Source organism: Malaclemys terrapin, chromosome 11 (assembly GCF_027887155.1).
Source record: "Malaclemys terrapin pileata isolate rMalTer1 chromosome 11, rMalTer1.hap1, whole genome shotgun sequence".
NCBI lineage: Eukaryota > Metazoa > Chordata > Testudines > Emydidae > Malaclemys > Malaclemys terrapin.
In genome coordinates, this window is record NC_071515.1 from 6,005,003 (window position 1) to 6,023,736 (window position 18,734).

The window sequence follows — 18,734 nt, forward strand, 5'->3', positions numbered from 1 at the left end:
AGCCTTCAAATTTGCTGTTTGGATGAAGGAGCTTGGGTCGCCGCAGGTGGTAAGGGTCTGAGTCTTTGTGGTCTCTGTTTCTGTTGCTCTTATTGGTGCTGATGTTGTTGCGGGTAGGGTGAATATCCATTTCTTTGGTATAATTGATAACTATTTTGTTTCTGGTGTGTAAATGCCTAACATGTGGAATCTTGCCTGCAAATCTTTCATGGTGTGTAACATCTTGCTGGTTTGACTGTGAATGGGAGGTCTTCAACAGTAGCCTGCATTTCCTGGGGGAACCCCGAAGAGTTCAACCATGAAGTCATCACATGACTACCGTGGGAGCAGTAGATCTTGCTGCAGTGTCTGCTATGTCTAGGGACGACTGTAGGGCCATCCTCGCTATCATTTGCCCCTCAGAAACCAGTGCTTTAAAATTGTCTCTATTAGCAATATTCCTGAGGAAGAAAGTCCATGAATTTACCATAGTTACGGTGGTTATATTTGGCAAGTAGTACTGCGTAGTTTGCCACTCTGAACTGGAATGTGGAGGAGGAATAGACTGCGGCCAAATAGGTCCAACCTCTTGCCATCCTTATCGCAGGGTGTTGACTTATAATGTGTTGCTTCCCCCTCTGGGTGGCCGCCTCCACAACAAGTGAGTTTGGTGCTGGATGGATGAATAAGAAATCTGTTCCCTTTGAAGGGACAGAGTACTTTTTGTCAGCCCTCTTACAGATTGGTGGTATAGTGGCCGGAGTTTGCCAGACTGTTTTGGCAGGTTCCATCAGCGCCCCATTTATTGGAAGCACTATCCTAGATGATGAGGATATTTGCAAGATGTCAAGAAGTTCGTGTTGGACCTCCAGCACCTCTTCGAGAGGTATTTTCAATTCCTCAGCCACACTTTTGAACAAATCCTGGAAATGGCTGAAATCATCGGTGGTTGTTGGTGGTGGGGGCATTATTGCCTCATCTGGAGAGGATGAGGTGTTATAACGTTAGGTGAAGTGTCTGGTGGCATACTCTCCTCCTGGTCCTCTGTGGTTTCCGCCCTTGATTCAGTTGTTCTAGTTTCCAATAGTGGAGGCGGGGATTTAATGCCCTCCTGATGTGGACTGGGGGTTCTGCTGTAGTGTCTTCTGTAAGGTCCCCACAGGTTCCAGTAAGGCCAGCGAGTGGGGAATGGCATGGGTGGACCCATCCATGGGTGTCCACACCATAGTGGTGCCTCCTGTCCCTATGTGAACCTTGCTCATAGAGGTCCAGGTGTCATAGACGTTCTGACTGGAGAGGAATGGTGAGATGAGAAGACCCCTTCTTCCTTATCATCATCCTCATTTGAAATGGGGGGAGGGCTACCAATGATAGAGGTAGTTCCTTTACTGCAGGCACTGGGGAGCTGTCGGTGCCCAGAAAAGGGGACTCTGGTGTCAATGTCAATACAAAGTCTTTCTGGTGCAGAAATAGGCGCGGTGCCTAGGTCTTCAGTGCCGATAAAGTGGATGCCAATTGCTTCACTGATGTAGCAGTTAGCGCCACTGCTGCTCCTGTGGTATTTGTCAGAGCTGTTGTCATTGTGGGAGGCGGTATAATTGGCGGAGTGACTGACGGTTCCAACTCCTTCAGTGTCGTCAACGGTGCCGTGGTGGAGGAGGTAGGCTTGGTGCCCCTTGACTCCGCACTGGAGAGCTGGGATTCATCAGAGGCCACTGCACGGGCAGTGCCGGAGGTTCCTGGAGCCTCATAAGTGCTGAGTCACAGTGTGGTCAGCACCGAGGAGAGTGACCTGGTTGGAGACCACTTCCTCGTGGTCTGCTCTCTACGAGATGAAGAGGATGCCCATTTCCTTGCAGCTTTTTTGGAAGAATGAGTCTTAGGAGACCTTGCTGGAGAAATGTCTGGTGATCTGTGCTGGGAGGGGTTTCCTGCCCCAGGTCAGAGGCTGGTTGTAGAGACTTCTCCATCAAAAAGGGTTTCAGGCTCAGGTCCCTATCTCTGTGAACCCTGGCTTTGAGGTTGCTGCAATGGGCACATTTCTGAGCAATGTGCGTTGCCCCCAAGCAACAGACATATTAAGTGTGTCCATCTGACACAAGCATAGCTTTCCTGCACATCATGCAGCGTTTAAAGCCTGATGAACCAAGCATTTCACTCCAGTTTCATATTCACAACAAGCAGGGAGTCTACACAGAAGACTGCTTATGTAGAAATTCTGCACAAACAGGTCTATGTATATAACTGAGTGTTGAATATCTGATTCTGCCTCAAGCTGTGGTTTACATATATGACTAGGCAGAGAAGCAGAAGCTATTTGCATTTTCAACCCACCAAGGGGAAAGCAGCACTTGTCCACGATGAAGGATAGAGACAGGATTACCAAAATCTACAACTGGCCTTGCTCTCCCATTTCCTCTGCAGACCATTGACTCTGTGTGGAACTCTGCTGCAGAATGAGTAGCAGAAAGCACCTACAGCCTGGAGGATGCAAAAAAACTATTCATGGTGATTGGCTGCCACCTGGTTGACAGAGAGAGTAAGAGTGCTCCACACTCTACATTGATAATACTTAAACGAACAAAAACAAAAATCTTCCATGGACACCCTCGTTACTTTTGCAATGATTTCCAATGGCTTCTTCAAGACTAATGCCAATGGAAATAACATTTAAAATGACATAATATAGGTTATCATTCACCCCATAGTAATGTTATAACGTGAACGTGCAGTAGCTGCTTCCCAACCTTAAACAGACTGGCATTTTTAATTTGCTAACTTCACGTGACTACACATCAAGCCACAGCAAGGAGAGTGAGTTAAAGTATCAAACTTCACCCTGTTCTGTAACACAAAGCTGGGAAGTATTGCTAACACAGAGAAGGATTGGGATATCATACAGGAAGATCTGGATGACCTTGTAAACTGAAGTAATAGTAACAGGATGAAATTTAATAGTGAAAAGTGCAAGGTCATGCATTTAGGGATTAACAACAAGAATTTTGGTTATAAATTGGGGACACACCAGTTGGAAGCAACAGAGGAGGAGAAGGACCTCGGAGTATTGGTTCATCACAGGATGACTATGAGCCGCCAATGTGATATGGCCGTTAAAAAAGCTAATGCGGTCTTGGGATGCATCAGGCGAGGTATTTCCAGTAAAGATAAGGAGGTGTTAGTACCGTTATACAAGGCACTGGTGAGACCTCGTCTGGAATATTGTGTGCAGTTCTGGTCTCCCATGTTTAAGAAGGATGAATTCAAACTGGAACAGGTACAGAGAAGGGCCACTAGGATGATCCGAGGAATGGAAAACCTGTCTTATGAAAGGAGACTCAAAGAGCTTGGCTTGTTTAGCCTAACCAAAAGAAGGCTGAAGGGAGATATGATTGCTCTTTATAAATATATCAGAGGGATAAATACCAGGGAGGGAGAGGAATTATTCAAGCTCAGTACCAATGTGGACACAAGAACAAATGGATATAAACTGGACACTAGGAAGTTTAGACTTGAAATTAGACGAAGGTTTCTAACCATTAGAGGAGTAAAGTTCTGGAACAGCCTTCCAAGGGGAGTAGTGGGGGCAAAAGACATATCTAGCTTCAAGACTAAGCTTGATAAGTTTACGGAGGGGATGGTATGATGACATAGCCTAATTTTGGCAATAAATTGATCTTTGATTATTAGCAGGTAAATAAGCCCAATGGTCTGTGATGGGATGTTAGATGGGGTGGGATCTGAGTTACTACAGAGAATTCTTTCCTGGGTGCTGGCTGGAGAGTCTTGCCCACATGCTCAGGGTTTAACTGATCGCCATATTTGGGGTTGGGAAGGAATTTTCCTCCAGGGCAGATTGACAGAGGCCCTGGAGGTTTTTCACCTTCCTCTGCAGCGTGGGGCACGGGTCACTTGTTGGAGGATTCTCTGCACCTTGAGGTCTTTAAACCACGATTTGAGGACTTCAATAACTCAGACATAGGTGAAGGGTTTGTTACAGGAGTGAGTGGGTTAGATTCTGTGGCCTGCGTTGTGCAGGAGGTCAGACTAGATGATCATAATGGTCCTTTCTGACCTTAAAGTCTATGAGTCTACTATTGGCTTTGTGCAACCCCACACTAACTTGGTGGAAATTCCTATAGCTTTAAAATTCTAAGCCAGTTGATCAAGTGAGACATCTTGTGACACCCCTGCTGAGGAAACTCTCTGCTCCTGGTGCTCAAATGGCTGGTTCCTTTCAATATGGTAGTGGAGATATTACTTTAACACTTAAATTGCCAGGGAAAAGTAATGAGAAGTTATAAAACCCTTAGATGTATGGGGAGGAAGGTGAGCAAGTGGTTGTACACTGAGATATACCTTCAACAAAAACCAGAATTGACTGCCCTGTATCAGCATTGCTCGCAAATTGCTTGCTTGACTTGCAGCAGGGAGGCTCAACTCTTGCTTCAAGGTCAAATGCTTTGAGGCGCTCACACCAGCCTCACACAATTTAATGGAAGAACCAGAGAAGCAGATGCAGTTGGGCTGTTCTAAAAGGATCAGAAGAACAGGGGACGAAGCCCGGCTGGAGTGGACAAAGATTTTAGGATATGAATTCTGTTGCGGGTCAGTGCCTTGCAGCTAACTGCCATGCAATTTATGAAATCAATAATTCTAAAGAGTCAAGGAAGTGACATCAGAGATGACAGTAAGACATTCCCAAGAGGTTAGAAAGTAAGGCTGAGAAGTTTTGTACCAAGCCAGAGCAAGCACTAGTACTCAGTGGATTGTAGTCCCAGAAGAGCTCTTCTGCTGAATGCAGTCAAGAAAGACTTGATTGGTGCAGCACTGGAAGCAGCCCAGCAGGTGGCCCCAACAGTTTTAACCCTCCAAAACTAGGATCAATGTGCAGATCTATGAACGCCAAAGCATTTCCACTATGCTGCATCCCTTCAGAGAAAAGATTTACATTCTTTAATGCTTGAGAGATGAGACTGCTGGAATGCTGGGTTTATAGGACAATAAATTTGACGGACCTTTGATCATAGTGAGGAATGTGATTCTACAACACAAAAATACACACCCATCTCCCATCTCTGTGGATCTTGGCGAATTCAGAAACATAGGGCTAGATTGTGGTTTTCAGCCATAGCCTGTGCTGGGCAGCATGTGGAAGAGCCGGAGTGTATTGGGATCCCACATTGCAGAAGCAGTTTTGGCTCTTTCCAAAGAGATGCAGCAGCATGTTCTCCCCTCCCTACCCAATCAGCTCTGACTGATGGAGCAAACTGTTCTCCACTCTTTTCAGGTAGCTAGTGCTCACAGGAGTGGAGTGCTAGCACTGTGCAGCGACCAAGTTCTCCCAGACAATTGTGACTGTGGATTGTGTTGGGGGGGGGGGGGGGGGGGCTAAAGGGAGGCGAGGTGCCTCATGCTTTCATCCCTTCTTGATGCAAGATCGGTGCAATAGTGTCTTCCACATAAGGTATTTTAATGGTGTATGTGAAAATTCCACAGTAATTTAAAATCTAAAAAGGTGATTTTTTTTTTAAATGCCACCATCACTGCTATCCAGGAAACACATAAGCTATAGAAAGCTTAAAAAATACATTCTTATTTACTGCATTCAAATCACCTTTCCAAGTCAAAAAGTGTCATCTTTTAAAATCCTGATATTTACAGCCATTCCTGCAAGTCTAGAAGAAGCCCAACACGAAATAAACTCTTCCATCTACTGAACAACTAGTAAACTGCACAAAGGAAGGTTATCTAGGTTGTACATGTGATCACACTATGGAATTTTAGCTCCAGTGTGCCCTCAGGTTCATACTTCAGGATTTTTTTCCACCAGAGACAGGGTATTTTTGTCAAACCCTGTCCAGATGAACCTGCTAACAGTATTTGATCTGTGGTCTGACAAGTGCTGACTGCAAAGAGTGTGGCATACTTACATGTAAACTGGGATGATAGGTCAGTACACCGTTGTCACACAACGTAACGTATTTCTTCTTCCACTCTTTATTCAATGACTTGCCACTTCGCTTTAGCAGCACACCCTGTTAGAGAGGAGGAAAGGGAAAAAGGCAGAGAAAGGAATTAAACATGATCTTTTGCAAATGCATAGCCATTCAAAGGCAAGGGCAGCAGAGACTTATAACATATTAACTAACATTCTAGTATTGTGTTTCCCTACAAGCTTCTCCATCTCCATTTTGTTTCTCCCTTCTCTTTCTGCCAAAATATATCGAATGGCAGCTATCAGCAGACCCAGTAGTAATAGAGTAGTAGCTCTTCAATGTGGTTTTCAATAAAGCAGGTTAGCCCAACAAAATATGGTCTGTGTCAACATTTGCTCTGTCCACTAGGGCTATCACGAGAAGCTTTTGTACCCACGAAAGCTAATGCTCCAATACTTCTGTTAGTCTTAAAGGTGCCACAGGACCCTTTGTTGCTTTATACCTCCCTTGGAATTTATATTTTAATGGTGGCGCTCAGTCAGATTTATAGCCATAACAATAAACTCTTGAGCAAAGATCAAACACCTAGTACACTTGTGGGCACTATAAAATAAATGATAAATAATAAATTTCTGTCTGAATAGATTTCCCATGCAATTATGGATTCTAGTTTTTTGAGAGTGTGGCTCCTGGATTCCTTTATGTCAACTGCTATTTGTAGATTCTTCTGCTGTATCGGAGCTCAGCCGCAGCATGGGCACGGAAAGGCAGCAGTTAGCATTTGATTGTTTCTGCTTGAACACTCATTCTACTAATTTGTGCAGCTTTCTCTCCCTTTCCCAAGCAGTGGCACTGCACAGAAATTCTTCCAGTTACTTATAATCCTAGCAAGGAGAAGCACTACTAATGCAGGTGACAGCAGGAGAGACCCTTACAAGGAAATAAAGCTAAAGCAGGTTGTGGGGGGAGATCTTGAGAGTGCAATCTTGAGTAATCCAGAGGGGAACATTGGAAGAAGATGGATGGAAGGATAACCTGGGAGTCATGGAGTGAGAGAGAGAGAGAGAGAGGGGGAAGAGGCCAAGTTTTGTTTTTCTAGGGAGTAGAAGGGAAAATAAAAGCAGCCAAACAGGAAGTAATTTACCACAGCAGTGGGAAGAGATGATTGAACAATGAATTAAGATGTAAAACTACTGAAAATACACAAAAACATTGGCGAGGAAAGGAACCAAAATAAAAAGGAAACTCGACAAAAAAGGTCTGTAAGGAAGTCCAGATGCAGACAAAACTAAATTGGAATTTATGAAAAACTGGAACATAGGAAAAATACAGAAGGAAGGGCAAGAAAACAAAACCATGAGAAAAAACTAAATATTTTTATGTATTTTATCTTTTTTAATTACTACCAACCTAACTCATTGAACATATGGTATCATTTCATGTTCACTAAGGAAGTGGTCTCACCCTGTGGACATTTCCCCCCAACATTACTATACATTGACTGGTTAGGGCGTTGAGAGACAGGAAACCAAGTTCACAGATAGAGTGATTTCATTAGACAAACATAATTTTTAATACACATAATTAATTTCAATTAATCACTTGGTTCTCCCATTCCAGTTATGCCCATGCTGAAATATAGTTTACATTTATATTGGTAATTGTAACACTCAAAAGGAAAAGGACCAAAACACTGAACTTATACTAAACATGTAAGTGGAACTTGCAACTTTCAATAACTAGCACTAACAACTAAAAGGTCTTTCATCATGAGTTTAAAAAAACTGAAACACTATGAAGATAGCCACTTTAATAAGGCATTTGATCTAAATACCTCTCAGTTGAATTTTAGTGTTTTACAAGTCATGATTTATATTTTCAAAATTCATTATCACAGTTAGATTGGCTGGAACTTCTGTGGCATTTCAGTCTATCCTGAACTAAATAAAAAGCTAAGCACATTGAAATGCACTAAGTGAATTGCCACAGTAGGCTAATCACGGTATGCCAACCAATGCTTTAGGAACAGTTTTGTCTAGGAAATTCTGATTAAAAACACAATTATAAGGCATCTCTTAATGAATGCTGCACAGTATAATTTGGTTAAGGAACATTTCAAATATCAAACTTCTATCTTCGTACCCAAGTACCATCTTGGGGACCCACAACTAGGCCTGGTCATTTTGTCCTGAGAAGTATCTGCAAATTCAATATATCCTGTGGTGTCACAGGTGCTCAACAGCATGGATCAGTTCAAACCAAAATCAGGTTCTTATGTTTAAATAAAATTAAATAATGAAGGAATAGCATTCGATATTAGTACATGGAAAAGACAGCAGGAAATAGAAAGTAAAAGGTATAATATTGCCAACTACTATGATACTGTATTTAGTACATTTTTTTAAAATGAATAAACCTAAAGCAAGCTGTGATGCATGCTTACTTTTTTAGTTCAACAGCTTGCTTTATAAAATTATGTCATTTCAGACTGAGTCCCAATAATACAGGGGGACAAGGGTCAGTCCTGTGCCAATGCACAATTACAACTGCTCCATTGCTTCAGAAAACCGTTTCCCTCCCCCAAACACTGACAGACATAATCCTCAACTAAATCCCCCATGCCACAATCCAGATGGATTCATAATACTCCTTTAGCAACCATGGAGATGGTTCCACAGGGGAGTCCAGGGTCCTAACTGCCCTTTACTGGAGACACTCCTTAAATAAAGGCAACAGTGACCTTTCAGAATCCACATCGGCTATGAAAGACATTGTACCCAAAAGCACACCTTAAATGACTGAAATTAGGCACAAATGTGTTGTAGTAACTTTCTGATAGTTTGGGGGTCGGGTGTCTCTTTGTGTTGTTGGATGCAACTTCCCAGTGCTGGAGACCTCAAACTTGTAAAAATGGAACAGGGTTCTGAAGGTTCTTTTCATGGTTCTGCAAGTTTGCGGTTAATATGCCAATTACTGTCATCTCATGTAAGAGAAGTTGTTTTCTGCTATTAAAAATAAAAGCTTGCATCTGCCTTTGACTTCTATGTTTGTCTATAAGAGGTGATAAGTCATTTCACCTTTCCAGTCTTTTATTCGGCACCTAACTAAAACTGAATTCCCCTAAATGTAAGATCGCACTGTTATCACTGTGCTATATAAATAAAAAAATACTTTCCAAAAGCTATTCCCCAACTGGTGCTGATATGTTTTTTCTTCATACTCTTTAATGGGAATTAAACTGTAAAGCATCACACTGGTAATTTTTTCCTTTCCACTTTCTTCAAATTTTCAGTGGGTGGAAATGCAGTTTACACATTTTTGACTGCCACTCAGCTACAGGTAAAACATTTTACTACTTTGGAGGTGCCTGTTCAGGGCAATTATAAACTCAATGAAGTGTAAGGTTGCTAATTTTGGTTGGACGTATTCCTGGAGGTTTCATCACATGACAAACTTTAATTAAAGATTAATCTTTAATTCCTGGAGACTCCAGGACAATCCTGGAGGGCTGGCAATCCTAAAAGTTCGATGATATTAAAATGTCTAAAATGCACTTGGTTCTTGCACAAAGGAGGTTTTGCTACTATCCATGTAAGAGTTAGGAAGTTCCATTTCATGGAACTGGGTGAAGTCATGACTCTGACAATCAAAATGCAAGTTACATAGCTTCATATTTTTAAAAAAAGAGGATTCCACTCTATTTTTATGTATGGTAGCATTCTATTGAACATTATGTACATCCAACCTCCCTTGTGATGTGTCATAAACATACAGGTTAGGGTAGCATAAAATCCCTCCTTTACCTGTAAGGGGTTAAGAAGCTCAAATAACCTGGTTGGCAGCTGACCAAAGGGACCAATAAGGAAAGAAGATACTTTTAAATCTGGGGGTGGGAGGAGGGAGGTTTTGTTTGTGCTCTTTTTGTTCCCTCTGGAGACAGACAGAGAGAGAGAGAGAGAGAGACCAAGCAGGTAGCCCAGCTTCTACTGAAATGATACAGCTAAGATTACAGAAATTGTAAGTAATAGCAAGGAAATGCGTTAGAGTATCTTTTGTTTTAGCTTGTGAATTTTCCCTATGCTAAGAGGGAAGTTTATTCCTGTTTTTGTAACTTTGAAGTTGAGCCTAGAGGGGAATCCTCTGTATTTTAAATCTTTTTATTACCCTGTAAAATTACCTTCCACCCTGATTTTACAGAGGTGCTTCTTTTACTTTTTTCTTTATAATAAAGTTCTTCTTTTAAGAACCTGATTGGTTTTTAGTGTCCTAAAAACCCAAGGGTCTGGTCTGTGCTCACTTTGTTAACCTACTGGTTGGTATATTATTCTCAAGCCTCCCCAGGAAAGAGGGTGATGGCCCCTGAGGGGATATTTTGGGGAAATAGGAACTCCAAGTAGTCCTTTTCCTGAATCTTTGTCTAAATCACTTGGTGGTGGCAGCAATACCATCCAAGGAAAGGATTTGTGCTCTGGGGAAGTTTTTAACCTAAGCTGGTGGAATATAAGCTTAAGGGGTCTTTCATGCGGGTCCCCACATCTGTACCTCAGAGTTCAGAGTGGAGAGGGAACCCTAACATGATGTGATTTGTTTTTGTTGTTGTTTTAACTATTTGAGTTAACTGACTAAAGAAGTATTTATAGCTAGTGTCAGCCATTCACTCCATCAGTCCAAACATAAAATACTTAACAAGATATATTTGGCACTCAAAACACAGTAGAACAATTAATACTGCTTCATTTAAGGACGGAAAATGAACCTCCATCTCTACTCTGGATCAGAACATTCCCAAAGTCTGAGGTGGAACAGATCTGGGGTTCTAGTTCAGACTCATGCCTAGTACAGCGGTAATAACTTCAGAAGTAATTCATATCACCACATTATTTGCAGTATTCTCTTCATTAAGCATAGAGAGTCCAGGGTAAAATTACCCTCTGGCAAAGGCTAAATTGTAAAGATTTTAATAGTCAGTGTACACACAAAGTAAGTTAATTTCAACACAAGGTTATTAATATCCCCATGAAAAACAGGATTCTCAACATTAAAAACACCAGTTGAAAATATGGAATTAAACATCACTTGTACGTAGCTGTAGTTAAGGGGACTTTGGTTTTACTGAAAGGGCCTGCTCAATCTCCTGCCCCAACTTTTTCAGCCTGAGGGCCAGTGCTATGTACTATTTCTAAAAGACCAAGGGGCTGCAATCAATACTTTGGGCAAGATTCTCTTGTTTTTCCTGTTCTGATCGATTCACTTTGTTCAGGTGGTGCATAGGGAGTGGAAACAACCCATAATTCCCCAGTAAGGGACTGGCTCAGTAAATGCAGAGTCATCATAGGTGGCTCCTATACCTTCCTCCCTCAGTCCAGGGTGAAGAGATATGCAGGGGGCCAGGCGGGAGAGTGGCTGGAACACTGCTGATAGACCTCCTTTGGAGATCGAAGTCAGGCAGCACAAGCTAAAGCAATTCCAAGGTTTCTTTAAAATCAACTCCCACCTTTTCATGTTGTGTGTGTGTGTGTGTGTGTGTGTGTGTGTATATATCTATCTCCTTACTATATGTTCCATTCTATGCATCCGATGAAGTGGGCTGTAGCCCACGAAAGCTTATGCTCAAATAAATTTGTTAGTCTCTAAGGTGCCACAAGTACTCCTGTTCTTTTTGCGGATACAGACTAATATGGCTGCTACTCTGAAACCTTTACAATCATGCTATATGAGAATCAGGGAACTGTTTTTCAGCTTCTCCTCCTTCTCTCCTCACCTAGGCTATCCCAGGTGGCTGAGAAGGGGAAGTCATCTTTTGCTAGCCATTCCCTTAGTTTAAGGCAGATCCTGTTTAGTTCCTGTGCTCTCCTGGGGCTCTCACAGCCAGGAGGGAAGCAGGCAATGGTGCAGCTAGAGCTTATTCTCTCCCCCTCTCCAGGCATACGTCCGTGAGGAAGGTACTCAGCTGCAGAAGAGAAGGGACACAGTAACTGCTCAGAATGCTCCTGAGGGTACGACTACTTCGGGATGAAAACCCACGGCTGGCCCAGCTCAGCTGACTCAAGCTGACCGGGCTCAAACTCCATGGCTGAAAAATTGCCATGTAGATGTTTGGGCTTCCCAAACCCAAGCTCTGGGACTCTGCGCGGCTGGAGGGTCTCAGAGCTTGGGCTCCAGCCTGAGCCTGAACACAGCAATGTTTAGCCCAAGACCTGCGAGCCCAAATCAGCTGACACAGGCCAGCTATGGGTTTTTTATCCCCACGTAGACATACCCTGAGACTGCAGAATCCCCTAACTCCTCCCCATGGTGCCAAAGCTGATTCAGACCCTTCTGGTTAAAAGTGACAGGGTGACGCTCAGGAAGCACATTTTCTATTCTTTAATACATACATAAAAACACACAGTTTCTTAACACAGTTGTCCTCAAGGGCCACAATTAGAATCTGGAGAGCCACAGATTGGACACCACTGTTGTAGCCCCTGTGCAAGTGCATGTTAGGCAGTAGACAGTGGAAGGAAGAGAGATTACATTACAGCCCCCCTGCATCATCTCCTCTAATGCAGTGTTTCTCAACGGCCGGTCCATGGCCCGGCGCCAGTCCCTGAGATCTCCCTGACCTCATTTTCCACATCAGAGCAAGACATAAAAATTTTATTTTCATTTCTTCCATACTCCTCAGATGCATAACAGAATTGGTTCCCCCTTGCAGAGAGGCAAAAAGAGAACTGGATGAATCACTTCAATTCACTCTTTACTCTGAAATGTATAGAAACATCAGGCAGGAAAACAATGGGAAAAAATGGAAGGGAGGTTTTTAATTGTTGAATACAGGGGACATCAGCCCAGGAAATCAGACTATAAAGGGCAGGTAGGAAAGTGTATACAAACCTACTTCCTGCTCCACTAAGTTAAAAGCACTGTTCAAAATTATCATCATCTTGATCAAAAAGCAATTATGCAGTCACCATTTTAACACAATGTTTAATCGAGCAAAAATGTAAACATATCTATTCTTCTAATGTAAGAGAGCCACTCTGTCTGTGACAACCCTGCAGAATGGTCTTGAGAAATGTGCTGAGCCTAAGAGTTAAGAATAGCTAAAAAACACCATAAACTGGATTTAAAATATAGATACACTACACAAAGCAAGAAATAGACTGTTTTTAAAAAGTCCTTCAGCTCACTCCATTTTCAAGTGGTGCTTACCACTAAGATCTACTAGTGTACATGCAGTACATTATAAAGTCATGTTTTATCCTCAGGCCATTCAACTAAGGGACATACCCGATCTAAATAAATAATAATTTCTAGCCCTCAAATCTCTCCAAGATATCACTTTGTTTATTAAAAAAGTCTGTTCCAAAAACTCTCATTGACCAGATAATATCATTTCATCTGACAATTGATCCAGGCACATACTTCAGTTTTGTACTTTCCTCTATCTCGACAATTTTAGCAGTACAATTAAGGCACGGATGACCCAAGCCTCAATACTTTCAGATTTTAACACCTACAATTTGCTCACCAACTATGAAAAGAATTTAACACTTCAAATTAAATTTTATCACCTTCCCCAAAAACTGTGGTGGATTTAATACTGGGATACTTCGTATTTACAGTATTTAATACCAGATCATGTTTTGTGTGGTTTTAATGAGCTACAAGAAAAATGCTTTGATTTGAGTGTACACACTTCATTGCTTAGTTTTTGCTCAAGGAACTTTCTCATCATGCAAAAAAACAGAGGAACTGTCTGTCTGTATTGCAGTCTCTTTATTAGTAATGTGTATTCTGCATCTAGTCCCAGGAGGTCATTGCAAGCCAAAAGCAATGTTAAGTGTACAAGCTTTAAATAACTTACAAAGTTAATGTAATGAATGTAAGTGTTATCTGAAATCTATCACTCAGTGGCTTGCTGTAGCCCCAAGCTGTGATAAAACACTGCTCATAAATTTATATTAAAACTCTGTTCAATAGCAATTATTTACCAACAAAGATTTATTGATTGCATTTGCTGTTAGAGATCGGGGCCCTAACTGCGCCAATCAGCTGGTGTTGTTGAGCTTCAAGGCACCAAGAGATGCTACAGACCACTGTCAGGTTTGGCATCCTGATCATTATGGCAACACGAGGAACAGTTAATGACAAGACTCCCGTGTGGGATCGATTGCACATAAGGTGGTGGGCTGAAACTCTAGGGACTAGTATGTATTCTAAAAGCCAGCTCAGTTTAAATATCTAGTTAACAATTAAATTTAGAAATTACGAATCCTTTGCCTTGGGCAACAATCCTTACCTGCTTAAGCAGATTTAAATGAAAGTGAATGAAGAAACCACCATGAATTTGTTTAAGGTTAATGTGTGTTCTGGGTTCTACGTAGTGGGGCTGTATGTACTATACACAAGGCTGTGTAAATAACTCTCCATTTCCTACATTTTTTCATTCTTACACAATAAAACCATTTAAACAATCTTTTGTTGAAAAAGCTACGGATGTTTAATATTGCCTTTGTGTCCTTATTTTACAGGAACTTATAAGCTGTTGCTTTTGGTTATGGAGGCAGGCAGAGGAGAGTTATGGGACTCCGTGAGGCATACAGATGCCAAAATTAATATATGAGCAAAAATACACCTCAATTTTTTGTTACTCCTTAAAACAAAGGTTCTAGTCTTACTACACTTTTCAACTGATCTTTGATGCACTGACTTTTTTTTTAAATGAAGAGGACTTTCAGAAAGATTTGATTTTTCTTACAACGGTGAGCTAAAATCAAGGAGTGAAATCCTGGCCAGACTGAAGTCAGTGGCAAAGCTCCCATTGACTTCAGTGGAGCCAGAATTTCACCCAAGGTGTCCATCTTGAGAAGAAAATATTTATATATATTTGTTTCTATTCGCCTTCTGTTGTTTTGACAGACTGAAACATGTCATCTTTCACTTAATCATAAATTGCATAAATCCTTAATTTCCCACAGAGCTCTCCAGTTCGTCAGTAGCTATTGTAATTAGCAGCTAACAGTGCTAAGTATTTCCCATGGCCATGTAATCTGCATACTATTTACAAGGAAAACCACACTTTTTTAAAAAAATAGTCCTGAGTCAATTTTCGCAGACAAGTTCACAAACATCTGTTGTATGTGAATTTTGGTCAATAAAGCATCCGCTTCCTTGCAAATCCATTAGTGTTGTAAACAGTCTGGCAAACCCTGCAGTTCCCACAATAGATCACATAAGATGGCCTGTGAAGTCTTGTGATCTCTTATACTAACTGTACTGCAACTGTCTGTTTTGTCCAACTCAGCAAGAGAAAACGTCTTAACCTGTAATTCTTGCTCTCAGAAACGCTAATGATAATAGATCTCCAATTCTCCCCATGCTTCCAGCGTGACTGGCGATAACTACAGTTCTATAAATATTAAACCATCTCACCAGCAAGCAGCATGCGCATGTGTGCCTGCTAAGGTGATGGTAGTGGCCCTTGCTACCTCTAAGCATCAGTTCATCTGAAGAAAAAGGTGAAAAAATGTTCAAAATGTATTCCTAACTTTGAGGGGAAAGAAAGGTGTATGTGTGGATATCTATCATTGCAACATATCTGCTATGTACAACTACAGGTAAGAGTCTTTCTATTCTACAGAATTTAAGTATAATGAAATCTCTGTTCCTAGAAACTGATTGTAGTATTAGTCTGCATTTTGGAGTACTATCCAGGAAGCAAAAGAAGTTAACACAGCAGGGAAACTGTAAAAAACAAAAACAAGCTTCAAAGTAACAGAAGGGTGTGATAGCCAGTGCCAACATAATTAATAAAAAACAGAGCGGTAAGATAAAGAAAAATGAACTATAGCACAATCCTTGGCTAAATAAATATACCTAGAGAATGGGAAAGTTGGGGCATTCGTAACTCAGAAGTTCCATAACACTGCTAACATACATTTAGTTGTACTGCTACAGCTGTGGAGCTGTAAACTCTCCTCTGTAGCTGCTCTATGCCAGCGGGAGAGAAAGCTCTCCAGACGGCATAATTAAACCACCCCCAACATAGTGCTGTCCACAGTGGCACTTTTGTTGGTAAAGCTTTTGTCGGTCAGGGGTATAGTTTTTTGCCGGGAATCAATTTTTCCACTGAAAATACCTAAGCTCGGAGAAACAACCTGGCTCACTGGAGGTTTGATCAAATTTGAAAAAACAACATTAAGCTCCAAAGGATTCATAATAGTTTTTTTTTTAATGCACTAAGACCCCAGAGACTCTGATAATTAGGGGTCTGAACAGGAGCTGGTCTACCTACACCATGTCATGAAAAGATCACCCCTAGGAATGAAGTATGGAGTTCACACCATGGTAATACCCTACCTCACAAGTCATCCCATTTAAAAAGTGATAGAACCTTGGTTCCAGCCAAGGGCAAGCTACACTCAAGTACAGGACTCAAGGAGGGCAGCAGATACACCATCTTTCCATCACTTTTGATCCCAGGATTGACTCCTGGAGCTGCTACCAGTTGGTAATGGGCCAATAGTGGGCCATCAAGCAGCATGGGATTGTGTGATCATCAGGTCCCACAGCCACATCACCTCTTGCTCCCAGATGTTCCTTCCATTAGCAGGACCACAACAAATAAGTAGGAGCTGGCTATGCTGTTCTATGCTACCCAAGGATTCCCTAATGAAAGGACAGTGACTGAGGATTAAGATCTGACCTAAACCCTGGCCAATAATGAGTAACAAGGTTCATGGAACATTCTTCTCTTGGGGAGGACCTTTGCTACCAGAAAGGATGGTGAAAAAGTGTACGAGAGCGTATCTACCACCATGGGCTATGTATGTTTTGTGCATGTGAACTCAGAAAAATGATATCTTTCTGCTCAGATATATGCCAAACAGATCAATCTTAGGTGTTTTCCACATGAGAAAGATTTGCTACTTATCCCTTCTAATATTGGTAGCACATGTAAGGACCTGTAACTGACCAGGTGAGCACAGCTGTGACCGTGTTTTCTTTTCCTGCCAAGTCAGTAACAAGCAGCAACATTTTGTGAGACACTGCCCAGTTCCACCTCTGCAGGGCATTCTGTCACAGGAAGAAAGTCTTTTGCTACTTGTTGGTGGATAAGATAGCCTTATTGTCCACTTGAATTACAGCCATCTTTTTGGATACCAGGCCTCTGACAGACTGAAGTATACACAGCTGCTGCCCCCACCCCTCTGAAGAAACCAAGTCCCTTGAAAGCCAAACCACTGTGACTGAGCTCCCTATCCCAGGGTGGACGCATCCGTAGTTACAGTTCAGAGCAGAATAAATTCGGAAGCCTCATTAGATTGTAAGTGGCCTCTGGACTTTGACCAGGCCACTGTATCTAACAGGGAGTCTGTCACCCAGATCCAGTGTAAGATTATGTGTTGCTCCCCAAACAGAGAATAGAGCAAGAAGGTGGATGCATCAGTAGGTGGATGCACACATCAGGTCCAAAAAGCATAGGGAGTAGCCTTTCTCTAGCAGAGGTAGAATTTCTCCCATACATATCATTTTGAACTTAACTCTAGTTACCACTAGTTGAAAGCTGTGAGATCTAGGCCTGAAATTCTGATGATCAGGAATTACCAAGAGTACAAATATTTTCCTCGTCTGGTGACATGGGATGAAGGACACTACATGCCAGGCAAGACTGGCTTTTTCTGCAGAATGTCTACCTAATATTGCTGTATTTCAGAGACTTTTCGAGACACCTGTGCCTGAGTTGATTCGGTTAATCCAAGATAGATATCTTACAACCTCCTTTCCATAGGGAGATCACACAGGGCTGATAGATGCAGGCTACAGCTTGGAGTTTTCAAGCCCTTGAAGCATAATGTAAATACTGAGCACCCTTGAAACTGAACCTAGAAGTTTGAATTCTCTCATGGTGATGCCGTCTTGTCTCATCTACAAAAGGAAATGGTGTAAGGTTGCTTACTGACCTTCATGTTGAACACAGACAATTCTCAATATAAGAATCTCTGCCTACTGGAATCCTGGTACTTGAAATCATGCTGAATTGTGGGACTGGCTAGTTTTACCTCTGGTCATAGTCATCTCTACTAAACTATAGGAAGGAGAGTGACAAGAAATCATTGTACGGGGAACCAAAAGAGGTGGGTTGGTATCAGAGGTGCAACAATATCCTCTTCAGCTGGCTGAGAGGATGCTTCCTTATTTTTAAGGCAAAAAGGCTTCTATGCAACAGCAGATTAAGGCAACTCCTCTACTGTCAGCAGTGAAATAGGAACTGATGGCTAAAGGCAGTAGGTACCGCTGTAACTCTACTATCGGTGCACACAATGCTCTGGTGAGGTGATAGTAAGAGTTTTATAACCCTAAAACTATAGGAATTACCACCAGCCACATGCTGGTAGTACAGTGGGCAATGCACGGTATAATAATGACTGTACCTTCTGAAGGAAGTGGAAATACTATAATTTTTGTGAGAACTCTTAATCACTCCTGTGATGACAGCATTATGATAAATGAGTACCCATCTAGTACACTATCCTTGCTCATCATTACTTTTACTATTGAAGGCTTTGTATCAATAGCATATTATATTCTGATGCAGTTATTACCTGTGATTTCTGTTTTATTTACATTCCTTTTTAAATTTTACTCATTTTTAAAAAGGAACCATGCATCCCTCGATATGAATAGCCATTAACTAGTCTAGTCTAGGCATGTCACCAAGCAATTCAACATTTTTATTCTGCCTTACCGTAAACAGAGGTCTGTTGTCTTTCACTGTTTATTCCCATTTATCCTGCGTTGTAGAAATCACAGCCTTTAATAATCAAAAGTTGA

General features: G+C 41.7%; 1 protein-coding gene across 5 annotated transcripts in view; it reads right to left on the bottom strand.

The window, feature by feature from the left end:
* The window catches only part of AGAP1 (ArfGAP with GTPase domain, ankyrin repeat and PH domain 1), a 661,893-nt gene that overhangs the window by 224,725 nt on the left and 418,434 nt on the right, over positions 1 to 18,734 (bottom strand). For all 5 annotated transcript variants that reach the window (XM_054043263.1, XM_054043261.1, XM_054043262.1 and 2 more), the window contains one exon: positions 5,910 to 6,014. In XM_054043263.1, the coding sequence (XP_053899238.1) occupies positions 5,910 to 6,014 (105 nt within the window). The remainder of the gene's footprint in view (positions 1 to 5,909; positions 6,015 to 18,734) is intronic.